Source organism: Dromaius novaehollandiae, chromosome 4, assembly GCF_036370855.1.
Source record: "Dromaius novaehollandiae isolate bDroNov1 chromosome 4, bDroNov1.hap1, whole genome shotgun sequence".
Classification (NCBI taxonomy): domain Eukaryota; kingdom Metazoa; phylum Chordata; class Aves; order Casuariiformes; family Dromaiidae; genus Dromaius; species Dromaius novaehollandiae.
In genome coordinates, this window is record NC_088101.1 from 8,175,826 (window position 1) to 8,188,925 (window position 13,100).

Genomic DNA, 13,100 nt, shown 5'->3' on the forward strand with positions numbered 1-13,100 from the left:
TTTGTATTTTTCCTAACAAATCAGTACCTTAAGACAGTCAATAGAAAAAAATCAAGGTAACAACAGCTTCTGGGACTTCCAGCAATTCCATATCATAGTTAACAAGCAGCCTAATTATAGCTCAGATACGATTTTTCAATTCTGCTGTCTGAGTGAGGAAAGCAGTGCAATCAAAATGCAAATTCAAACTGAAGATAAGTGTTTAACAAAGCCACCACACTCAAGAGACTGGTAAGTAATTTTGATAATTTGAAACTGAACTAGAGAAAGATAATAACATAAAATTCAACTTACTCCATTTCCTTCCATTTACCAAAGATCCAGACTTACAGCACTGTCAGGTAGCATTACCTTAAGCACTTTCTAAAACTGGCCCTTCAAAGTCCCTGAATAGACGGAAGAAACTAAGATGGTATTATCAAAATAAATTATTCAGCAATTGCTTCATCTTATTATCATCGATCCTCGTCTTCTCCCAAAATATTCCTATATGCAGCATATTTCACTGCTGGAAACCAAACCCCCCAAGATGCAACCCCCTACATAAAACCCTCATGAGAAACTTCAGAAAGGTCTTCTCCAGAATTAACTGTTACTCTTTTTTTTTTTTTTTTTTTTAGTTTCTTCCTCTAAATATCTAAGTCATCTATTCCAAAAGGAAAAACGTCCCAATGGGCACCTACTGCAAGATGCGCGAACATTTTAAAGCTGCTTCTTTCCTGAAATCATTTATTTCCTGCAACTACCTATATGCCTTTCACACCGAGAGCACGAAAGCACAAGCACCCAAAGAACAGGACAGACGCTTGGGCTATCATGCTTCAGAATCCATTTTCCAATATCATATTTGCATGTTATTCCTACTAAACCACCCATTTCAGCAGGAAAAGACTTGCAGACTGCAATACATGCAGCTCTCAGACAGCAGAGATCTGCACTAGATCACTTGATTTAAAATTCAAACCCACATGTACCAGTGCCATGCCAAGCGATGCCAGTGTGTTCCTCCCACCGTCTTTCTGCACACAAATACCAACCTGAAGGGACAAGGGGTTGTTTCCATCCTGAGCTTTAGTCCAGCAGGCAACGAGCTTTTCCACGTTGCCAGCACAAATGTAACAGAGACAAGCTTGTGTCTGCAGTAGGCTGTCCCCCTCGCTCTCCAGTCTGTTGCCCAGGAGATCTAGGAAAAACACAGAGAGGATCCCCGTGAATCACCCCAGACATCCCTCTGTCGCTGCCAGGGCAGGGGAAGCTTACGACGCCTTTTGCTCAGCACAGGGAGAGACTGCCTCTGGGCTCTGCCCGCAAGGACAAAGTGTCCAGCACTGATCCTCTCAGGGGAACCCAGGGCACTTCAGACCAATTCATGCACTGGGCACAAGGACTTGTCAAGCACTTGCAAACTTGAGTCGTGTCAGAAGACTCAGCTGACACAAGTAGGGTCAAGAAGCCAGGGCTCAATTCTCCCCTCAGCCATCCACTTTTTGCGTACCCTCATTCAAGACCAGAGCGAGCAACCGGCCAAGGAACTGCAAGTGACAAAGCTGTGAGACTGCTCTGGACTGAAGTGCATGCTCTAGTGAGTCTGTACAGCTCCACAGACACCACGGCTGGCACGTGAGGGACAGAGCGGCGTCAGGCACGCAGCTCCCTTGCAACACCCTGGCTATCGGCAGCAAGCTTTCACACAGCCCAGCCTGGCTGCCAGCCATCCCACACGCAGGGCAGGCATGTTAAACGCTAACTCACTGGACTGTCAGGGCTACAGCGGGCAGCACTGCCAAAAGGCGGCTGGGTTTCCTCAGCACTCTTCCTCAGTTTCTCACCTTTTGGCGCTTGGCAGGTGTCTTGGGGCACGTTTACAAAGCACAAGGTAGCTCTGAGCAGGGGCAGGCTGCCTCGGAGAGCTTGGGCAGCCCTCAAGGGCACAGCATGATGTGCTGCAGCCAAGACAGGCCCCTCCAACACGTTCCCTAAACCACCTGTGTCCGCAGAGACAGGGTCAGCCCTGCAACTCATCTGCTCCAGCATCTGTGGCAGAGCAAGAAAGAGGACTCCTTCCCAAGAGTCAAAATGTTCTTAGGAGAGAAGAGCGAAGTGCTGCTCTGCAACATTTTCACTAACATCTCATGAAGCAGCTCTCCAAACTGCTCCAAACTGTGGCTGAGGTGACCGCCACATCAACATCACTGTTACTGGTCTCGAAACAACAGAGACCGGTGGCCGTGCACAGCATGGCCAATGCTGAGACCCAGCTGCTTACAAGGCCTGTCCTGTGCCCCAAAAATCCCCAGGGAACATGCTGGGGACACAGCACCTCAGAGGGTCCTCTCCTCCTTTGCAGCAAAATTCAAAAGCTGTATTCTTGACCAAAGGAGCTATAGCCAGGCATTACAGTAATTCACCTGAAGGAAAACTGCAGAAAAAGCACAATTTTTCTAGAAATAAGTGGAATAAATGGCATCCAGTCTGTAAAGTGTCCTTACCGCAAAGGGCTGCAAACTCCTCCGGCCTGGCATAAGTCAGCACAGCAGCCAAAGCCTCTCTCCAGTTCTGCAGATCACAAGACTGCACAATCTCCTTCCAGTTCTTCGTTACAACTGCAGTGATAAGCTGCACCAGGAGAGAAACCAAAGTAAGATCCTAGTAGGATTTCCTTTCTTTTTGGACACAGTATATTTTGTATCTATTCACAAGTACTCATTGCCACAGCAGGCAGATACTGCACAGCAACTCCAAAGCTCTAAAGGAGAATAAATATTGCTTTAAAAGGAGTTCAGTAAAAAAAGAAAGCAAGCTAAGGTAATGCAGTCAGGGCAATTATCCTTACTATAAAATCTGCAGCAAAGGAACACAAACACTCGCAGGCCAGGCTCACTGCAGAGGGTTTTCAGAACTGTTTTTGTAGACGAAGATGCCTTACCAGGAACGTAGCTATAAACCTTCTACGCAATACCCAGCAAGGAGAGTGAGTTTTGTTTGTCAAATTAACTGTTTTGTTCAGCTTTAAGCTCTTGGCTTTCAGCTGACCAGTGAGGGGCAGTTAAAAAGGCTGCTCTAAAGAAGAGGCAAGCTGACAGCAATACCCCCTGAACTAACCACAATATCCCTACCTTTTGCTCACGCAGCCAGGCTGCAGGTCTACGCATCCTCAAAGCCAAACTCCAGTTTATTCTGTCTCAAACTCTACCTCATACAAAAGACAAGCTGTGCTCATATTTAGCGAGCAAGGCGCCCTTGTGATGCCACCTGAACAACAAATGCAACCTAACTACAAGGTCATCACCCATTTGTTAACACAGGCATAGATAACCAGTCAACTCTCAATAAAAATGCCTTTTTCAAAGGATTAATTGCAGCAAAGAACTTGCTACAAAATTCCTTCCTTTGTCTTGGCCTAATACAAAAAAAAGTTGGAGGAGAAGACATCCTAGAGAGTCTTAATACTTCAATTTCTCTTCACTTGTCCAATACTAGAAATGCAAACTGTTCATTTCTCAAACTGGATTGTAGAAAGTGATCAAAATCTTGCTTACAGACCCTGGCCTGTGGTGCTGGGTGCTTTCTTTCCCCAGATGACCATGCTTTTTGACCTTCAGCCCTGCTCCAGAAAAGCACTTAAGCACATGCTCATTTCAAAGGCTGCCTGCTGCTACTGCAAAACACCCTTCTTGGGCAAGGGACCAGTGAAGTGACAGGTAGCAACTTCCTGCCTTCCTCGTTAAACCAACTGCCCCATGCTCCTCCGTGGCCACTTCTCCCACTTCATCCTTCTCCCGTTGCTGTTCTCATGTGAGTACTGAGGGAAAAAGATTTGGAGGAGCAGTGTCAACAATCGCTAGCATGGCAGAGAGCGGAAAAGAACAAATAACCAGCTGGCCATAACAGCCTGTCTCCTAGATGCCGGGTGATTAGATTAATGTACCCTGGCTATACTTAGCTATCCTCTGCGCAGACAGTGAAACCGAGCATTGGCAAAGTCTCTGTTGTGATTGATCACAGGCAGGAATTAATGTAATGCGACAGACACCGAGCATGGGCCTGTGTGCAGCACTTGAAAAATGTGTCAAGACAAGACATTAAAGTACGTGCTGCTTAAGATGTTTATCTTAATCAGGGAGAAGTTACTATCACATATGCAGCTCAAAGAAACACTGGAAATCATAAGAAATCCTTTTCCCCAGCTAGTGCGCCTCTTCTCTCCTTTTCAAGGAAATGCATTATAAACAGTAAAAAAAATCCTTCCACTCATTCTGTGGATGACTAATACGTATTAGGTTCTCACAGAAAGACATCTATAAGATGGCATGGAAACTTGTAACATTAAAAAGGGGTTGGAAAAGGTCTACAAACAGGTTTCTTTCTAGCTGAATATACGTACCCTGGTAATTTTGCTCTGCATCTTAGCAAAGTATTTTTCCTGCGTCCTAGAGAGCAGCTCTTGTCCGCCTGCGATGGCCAAAATAATGGCATCAGCCATGCGGTTATCGTGCAAGCAGAGATCTACCGCACTCTCAAAGTTACCCGTCAGCAAAGCCTGGGTAATCAAACCATCCACATCTGCAACAGGAAAAAGGAGTGCATTTTCAAACAAGCATACAAAATTCAGTTAAGGATGCAACAGCAGGTGATTTGCCCCAGCCCTGCTCCAGGCAGATATTTACAGGGATGCTGAAACTCATCTCCAGTCTCAAACGCAATAAGGTCAAGGCCAAATCTGATGGGACACTTCCAAGCATTATCTTGCTGCTGGAACAAGATGCTGCTGTTTCATACATGGCACCTTTCTGAATCACCTCTGAAACAACTACCCTGCACACAGTGCCAGAAACAAGATTACATGCAGACAGCGGTCAAGGGCTTCTGTGTTACTCAAGATCTCCTGGTAGTTTCTGCATAAACAGCAAGGTTAACACTTCATGCCTGATCAGGCATGTGTTCTTTTATGGTATCAGAAATCACTTTCGGGGTATCTGCATTTCAGTGGTGGGGCACATGAGTGCTGTACACTTCCTTTCCTTCCCTAAAGGACCTGTACCACAAAGTGCCTTGAGACTGCTGGGAAATTAACAGAGTTGGAGGCAAATAATGCTAACCCTCTACAATCTCTACAGCAGTTTTGCTCTCATGGGAAAACCAGTACCAACACCAATATTTATAGTTATCAGCACATATAATGAAATTAACAGGCAGGGTTTTTTTTGTTTGTTCTTTTTACCTCCACTAACAGAGATGTTAAATGTCTTCTTTGCAGACACTGAATCTTCAGATTCTCGATTATGGTCCTTTAAGCTCTAAGAAAAAGGAAAGGCACAGTTTTTCAGATTATGCAAACATTTGGGATAAATAAATACACATTTAAACACATGCATCTTGCATTAGATGGTAAGGTATACTTTCAAACTGCCATTCCCCTAAGATATCACTAACTTAGAAGGAAAGAACATTATCCTTGTCATTTGCTACAACACTGTTTCAGCTCAGGATAATCAGCTTCCCTTGGTGCCTGCACAAAGTCTAATCCTAAGCACACTGAGCAAGTTCTGGGCTTATCAGAAGACCTCCAACATACATCAATGCACGATTCCTCCAACGTACATCAATGCACGATTTTAAAAACACTGTTCTGAGTGATCAGAGTTGGCCATATTTTTAAATAGATGCCAAAGTGAAAAAAATACTGAAAGCTTCAGATTTTTTTCCAGCGGGGTAAGGTTTATGCAAGCCTGAGTTGTGCATACATGGAGATCACAAATAGCAGCAGCCAGAAACCTGAGTACTGACCTGCATAAGTAAACGTGCTTGCACACACGTGCACCAACCCCACATCCCCCCCAAAAGTCAGGAATTCTCCTTCCCTTCTCGCTCACCTCCATAAAGAAGTGCCTACAGGAAATGCTACCTAGTTTTCACTTTGCTCCCTGTGCAGTTTGAGCTCATCCTCAAAACAGCAGGTACCAAGAGTTTACCCTGGTCCAATGAAGCACAACACAGGCTTAGTTTTGGACACAGAAGTCCAGAGTACTCCAGATAGGCTAAAGCACTTTGCTGGATTGGCACAAGAGCGTTCAGCCCTGACAGAAGAGACTTCCTTATATAAGATCCCCACAAACAAAACAGAGAACATCACCTGCAAGCACTTGGATTTTTGAATTTTAAACAAAAGCCTTAAAAAAAAAAAAGTATAATACCACAGGGGAAGTCCTTTACCATGAATTTTCACAGCATGACCTAACTAGAGGGCAGAAACTGTCCTAACTGCCTTCTCTGTCATAAGCCAGCATGCAACTACATGCAGTGGTAGCTCCAGAGGAAATGCCTGCTGAGAACACCTTGCTTATATACTCATTAGTGAAATGGTGCTGATTAGTGAAGTGGCTCAGGTAAAGAGACAGTGTCTGGAAAGTGGATTTGATGTCGGATGATGCATGATGTGTTTGGCAGCAGCTGAAAGCACATTACGACTGGCACAGGAATCACGTGCCCATGCAGTTACTTTACATATGCACTCTTTGATGCATCATCAGTGGCTTCAGGCTCCCAAATATTTACCACCCTGCTATTAGGATAAGAATATGTTTGACTATGAAGTCTCTCCTAGAATAGAGATTTACGTGGCACTTAATGTCTTCATACTTGCACACAGTAGAAAACTCGCACAAACACATACACGTCTGCCACTACAGAGCCTAATAAATTAATAAGCAATCAAGCACCTAAGATAAGGAGGGCTCTCTCTTTTGGTGTCCTTAACAGGCTGTTATACAGACGAACAACCGCACCACCCTAACATGCATGAGCCATAAACTACAGTTCTCAGCTTCAGACAACTACAGGCAGGCACTGAGCACAGGTTTAACCCCACTGGGGAGCACATGCTGAAAACACTACAAAATAGCAATTGGGGGATAAGAAAGGAAAGAGGGGAAAAAAATTAAGGAATGCATTACAATTACGGCTGCAGAGCATTTTGTGTGCATCAGACAAATGTCGGAAAGCGAAAACTGTGGCTATCTGAAGCAGTCCTTGGGTTTTGTGCCAACTGGTGTGGTACCAAGTCAGCTCACTCTTACAAATGAGCTCATTCTCATTCTTGCCACCAAGAACTTATTCATACAGTGCCTGATGCTGATGAGAGATCTGCAAGAGACTTAGCAAGAGCCCACATTTTACTCGTATATATTATATATTAGTGTATATATGAATATATACTCATATGAGTAATATAATATATATTATATTATCTACTATATATAAAATCAATAATATATATAAAATATATATATAAAGCTCTTATATATTCATACATCCTCAGCACCAGGAAAATGCAATGAAATGCTGTTAATAGCAAAGGAAATTACAGGAGATATACAGGAAATCAGAGCTAGCCTAGAGGGCAGTGCATACCTCTCCCAAGAGCTGCTCCTCTGTAGCCTGGCCTTCACCCGCCTCATTCAGTACAGATGCATCAGATTCTGTGGGAGCCTTGAGAAGAGAGAAGCAGCCATAGGGGAAGGGGGGGAAAAAAAAGGCCAGGGGAAGAAAAAGAAATACTTTGCCCTGCAGAGCATTCCCACCACCTTCCTGACAGTGCTCAGAGCTAGCCTGCAGCGCACAGAAATGCATCACAAATAAATGTGTGACTACAACAAAAGTGGTAGAGGCCCTTCATTTCCTTGCTCCTTGTCATCACGCAGTACCTTGTGCTGCTCTCATCTTAGTTGCCTGAAAATGTTCAGCAAATCTTTTCTTTTCCATTAGGCAGCTACTGGTGACAGCCGAAATGCATACGGCATAATTTCAATGCAGCAGCACTGGGAGCGGGGTCTGGCCATGAAGAGGGAGCACAACCATCCTCTAGAGAAAGCAGTGCCCTGGGGACTCAGGCCGGGAGAACTGCAACAGGCAAAGCCTGAAGAGCATTAATCACTCATGCAGGGAAGTCTTATGGGATCTCACAGCTGGTCCTGCCTAGACACACCTGAGCAGTGCCCTGTGCTGGCCTTTGCGGGAGTCCAACCCAGAGCCAGTGTGGTGCACAGTGTACGCCGCGCGGCAACATGCCTTCTGCCATCTCTGTCCCCCTCTGGGGCTGGGAGGGATCAGGGCTCCTTGTCCCAGGCTCCTCATCCTACTCACTTGCCGCCAGACTCCCTCGCTGCCGTTAGTGCAGCGCTCAGTGCTGTGACATCCAGGCAGACAGTCTTTTACTCTGCTCTCCCAGACCAGGGGAGATGCATCCCAGAAGCGGCTCAGGAATGTACAGGGGTTTTTTTGAAGGTACACCCAAGCTTTCCACTGCCAGTGTGGAGGCTGTGATGCTGCTCTTCACATTAGCTGCCCATCAGCGAGGCTCTCCCCTACCCCACTGGCAGCGGAGAAAGTATCACAGTGGATAAGGGAGCAGAAGGGAAAAGCAGAGGGACATCAGAGGTCCTGAGCCAAAACCTATCACTGACAGCCCTTCGCTATGAAATAGGCAGGATTTGAAAGGAAAAAGTTTTGTTTATTTAAAGTAAGTACCTTCATCCTACTGAATGTAGGGGGTTCTCATATGCTGCATTATTCCTGACTTACTGTGGGACAGTTACCAAACTGAAAGGAAAATTATTCTTACTTTGCACATTATTATTGCATTATAAAACTATACAAAGTTGAAGACTTTTGTGCTTGCTTACCTCTCCCAATTCACCATCTGCAAGACTTTCTTTATTCAGAGCTGACGTAATCTAAAATGCAACCAATATTTGTCAATTAAATGCCCTTTAATTTTAGAGACAGACCTCTCGCTGATCTCTCAGACTGCAAAACTGGCTATGTAGCTACTATATTACTTGCAAAACAGTAAACGAGCAATTTCCCTTCCCAGCCTGCTGAGCTGCCTGCACACCAGCCTCTGAGGGAAACAGCCTTTTCTATACCTTTAAATGTTTAATTGTTAACTCAGCCTCAAACCTCACTGGAACTGCTGGAAATTACAGTAATAAAAACGGTATTATAGCAGACAGGAAAAAAACCCCTGCCTGCACTGATTAGGGAAACTGAACTAGTGACAATTCCATTTGAGCAGGGCAACTCTCAGGAAGCTGCGGTTTCAACCACAACATGCACATAGCCTTAGGGTAGGATTTTGCAAGGAATAAACAAGTTAAAATGCCCAGCTTCTACTGCTTTGCAAGGCGAATCAGGTCTCCAGATTCCTTGAAGGCCCTCAAAAATCCAAATTTAATGTATAAATTTTAAAATATATTAAGAAAATACATTGTTTCAGTATCTGGGTACCCAGATTTCCTAACACTGCTAATATCATTTGATTGCTTCTAGCATAGCAGGGTGTACTTTAAACTTAGATGACAGTGTTTGCAAAAAAACTTAGCTCAAATTGCAGGAGCTGGTTTGCTTTTTTTTTTTTTTTTTTTTTTTAAACAAAATAAACTTTTAATCATTAGTTTAAAATAGAAAGGAGAAATCCAGGAGAAAACCTGCCACCCTTTTAATTCCTCATCATAACAGTAACATAAAAAACAAGTTGCCATTTAGTGAGTTTATCATCTGGATGCTGCTAACTTTCAGACAAGATGGCCTGTATTTTTCAACACTAGAAAACATGGATTCCACTTCGACGTGGAACACTTTGCTGAGAAAGAGCTATGTGAAAATGCGGCCTCACAGCTCATCTCATCTATTCCTCAAATCCTGAAATCGTAGGGTAATCCAGCATTTCAGGCTGTCTCAATTCAGCTACACCCGTTTTCCCAGCCTTTCCCCCTGGGCATGGCAGATCAACTCAAGAGCAACAGCAGTGGTGGGCTCGAGTCTCCGTGAGGCTGCCTTGCAAAACTGCCACCGCCGCTCCAGCTGCACAAGCGGGACCGAGTTTCATCTGGATTTTCTAATTTCAATCTGCTTTTGAAAGACAGGATTTCCCTTGTTGTGCTTGCCTTTGACTCATGCAAGAAACATTTAGAAGCTGAGGACAGTGCGTTAGCAAAAACATATTTTCTTTGTAATCATAATAAATTTGCCCTGGAGGCCATTTAATACACAAACATGACATTTTTATGGAACCAGTCTTTCAAAACAAAAGATTAAGTTGATACAATGAAAATGAGCCAAACATTCAAATCCATTGATTCAGAACTGAACTAGACAGATCCTAGGCACAGCACTGAGAGCAGCAAACAAGCCAAAACACGCAGGAAGTATCCCTGTGTACCAACAGGGAGATGGCACCATGCAGTTTGTCTCTGAGCAGCTCAGACACAGATAAAACCACCCAGAAGCTCAGTCTGCAACTCAAGAGCTGTGCAGTCTACGTCTAGCTCATTTCATACTATACCTTTCATACTACAGATGCTTCCAAACTTGATTGAATGGAAACATAATCCAGGTTTTTAGGAAAATCTGGCTTCTTTTTTGGTTACCTGCTGGTGACTTATTTTCAAACAAAGATAAAGAAAACTAGCTTTGGAAAACGTAGCCTTTTGGCCTAGCTGTTGCTCCTGAAAACCAGATTTTGCCCTAATATAAAAATCTTTTTCCAGCTTGGAAGAAAGATCCACACCTAAGAGGTACAAGTTACTTCCTGGTAATACAACTTTTGCCTTTCCAAATGCAAACAGGTTTGATTGTTGTGTTTCTTTTTCCTAAAAAGGCATCTCACAAACAGGAATATTTTAGCATTTTAAGGTAGTTAATGAAACCCTGAAGAATCTTTACGTGTTCTTTAATCGGAAAGCCAAAAAAAGGATGGGATTCCGCGATACAACAATATATGGATGTGACACATGGAAGTTACATGAAAAGCTTCTACTAACAGATAGCAAAGCTTTTTTGTGTGTGAGAATCAGATCAAGATGGCACAGTCAGATGCAGACGTCTCTGAAGTCTGTTGAGTGCTTTGAAATTCTCAGTGAATATTTGTATTGCAATATTACATAGATAATAAAAAAAAAAGAATCTAAAGCAAGCTGCAATTGCCATAAAAATTCCAAAATTACTTAGGGCTGTTTATCCCGACAAAATTTTAAGAGGAGAGGCAGATTTCTCGTGTCCTCTAGAAAAAAGAAACACTTCGTATGTAAACAATATACAAATATTCAAGTCAGCCATGTTTAAGCAAATAGAGGATCCATTACAAAGGGTAACAGCTATATTAGAGCTATTAGAACTGTAGCAGCACAGGCAAATACTGGGAAGCACACTGAAAAAAAAAGTAAGTACATGTAAACATGTACTGTCTTGAATAGCCTGTGGTGATCGCTCTTCTCGTCCCAAACATAAATGAGCATTTCAGCCATATATGGCATTGCCAACATTTCAGGTTTTACTCTACGGACGCATGCATCAGTAAAAGTATTTAACACACACAGCTTTCCAGCACATTTACCTTCTTCCTTAGATCCTCCTTCCTGTATCCCAAGAGCTCAAGATACTTAACACGTGAATCTTCTTCAAAATTCACCTTTGAAAAAGAAAAGTTAAAAGGAGTATATTGCAGTTCAATTTTATTTTCCTCTCTGGCTTTTCACTTGACAAGCACAAACACACACCGAGAGCTAGTAACTGTGGAGACTGAGTGTATACGAACAATCTGCCTATCAGCTTCATGTGGAAACCTCTAAATATTCATAGGTAACAGTGAAGAGCACATCTAAAGCTGTCCCGAAGCTTTATCTCCTGCCTCAACAACCCCTAGTACTGAGATGTCCTGACAAGAGACATCTTCCCTAAGGATTTACAAGCCTTCTCTTCCGCTGCGACATTCTCACAAACCCCTGAAACACCCACTGACCCAAGGACCCTCCCTCTTCTGGTGGGCCACCTCCACTGGCAGGGCTTACAGGCACCATTCCTGCAGTCTATGCTTTGGGCTCCTAGCATCTTCTCTGCTAAAACACCGCACCGTGCAGAGGGAAATGTTTTTGCAGTGGCCTTCTGGGGAGGCGTGGAATCCCTGAACTGCTGTCATCCTCATACCTTTAAGAAGGACCACACGTTTTTCTCAAAGTCAGCCTGGGCCATATCGATTTTCTTCTGGCAGTAGCTGACAAAGCCTTCAGACCGCACAGCTTCCTGCAGCTGGTTCGAGCGGGCCAGGAACTCCTTCTCCGTAACAACCTGGCTCACGTAGACGTGGTGACGCTGCTGCTGCTGCTGATCAATGCCTGGCTGCTGCTGAGCCTTGGTGTTCTCAAATGTAACCAGCTTGCCTCCAAACTGCAATTGAGACACGTGCAGTATATAAAGCACAGATTTGCATTGGGGAACTACATTAAAAAAACCACACACACACACACATATATATACATACACGGATCTGTACAAATTATTTTATACAGTGTATAAATGGACAAACATTGCTGGCATCACCATACTGATCTGTGTTCTCCACCTCCCCATATCTCTATGCAATGAAGGAACTCGTTGGAAAAGCAAGTGCACATTTATCAAGACTTAAAAGTTTTTCCTTAGACTAAGGACCAAGACCACAAACTCCAAAGAACTGGGGCTGTGGGTCTGTACAGTGCCTAGCAGACAGAGTATCTTATGTTACTGCAGCGTAAGTACTAAAAAATCCCATGTGTCATTGAATACACACTAAAGCAGGATACGTGCCCTGCTTACAGCAGGATGCATACCAATTAAAAAATCTACTGAGGGATAGGCAGTACATTGGCTCATCATTTGGACAGAAATCAAATTGACAGGGGGAAAAAAAAGCCTGGAGGAGCTTATTATATTCTTTCATTGTAAACCAAAAATTAATTTAAACAGGCCAGTCTAATTGACACAGTCATCATTACAAAACGCAAAAAACCTAGCTGAGATAAAGCCTGACACCTGCCTCCCGGAAAACAAGGACAAGTGAGGGAAGAACAGCATTATAAAATAACACCCAGTGGCTATGCAACATCACTCTGATTTGATGACAAAAAAGCATTTAACTTGTGGACGAGATAATAAGCAGACATATACTGCTGAAAAACGAATCAGTGTTTTGGCATAGAAATCCATTTCAAATGGACAGGCTAAAATCTTCACGAGGTCTCCAAGCAAACAACGGAGGCAAAGAGCGGGGACTGCTCTCGCAACAT

At 43.6% G+C, this 13,100-nt stretch overlaps 1 protein-coding gene across 18 annotated transcripts in view; it reads right to left on the reverse strand.

The window, feature by feature from the left end:
- Positions 1-13,100, reverse strand: part of SEC31A (SEC31 homolog A, COPII coat complex component) — a 47,089-nt gene that overhangs the window by 18,993 nt on the left and 14,996 nt on the right. For 14 of the 18 annotated variants that reach the window (XM_064510349.1, XM_064510346.1, XM_064510343.1 and 11 more), the window contains exons 11-18: positions 11,983-12,222; positions 11,393-11,467; positions 8,682-8,732; positions 7,411-7,488; positions 5,222-5,297; positions 4,385-4,563; positions 2,490-2,616; positions 1,038-1,183 (exon numbers count right to left, since the gene is read on the reverse strand). In XM_064510349.1, the coding sequence (XP_064366419.1) occupies positions 1,038-1,183; positions 2,490-2,616; positions 4,385-4,563; positions 5,222-5,297; positions 7,411-7,488; positions 8,682-8,732; positions 11,393-11,467; positions 11,983-12,222 (972 nt within the window). The remainder of the gene's footprint in view (positions 1-1,037; positions 1,184-2,489; positions 2,617-4,384; positions 4,564-5,221; positions 5,298-7,410; positions 7,489-8,681; positions 8,733-11,392; positions 11,468-11,982; positions 12,223-13,100) is intronic. The other 4 variants (XM_064510347.1, XM_064510355.1, XM_064510353.1 and 1 more) reach the window with 1 other exon arrangement.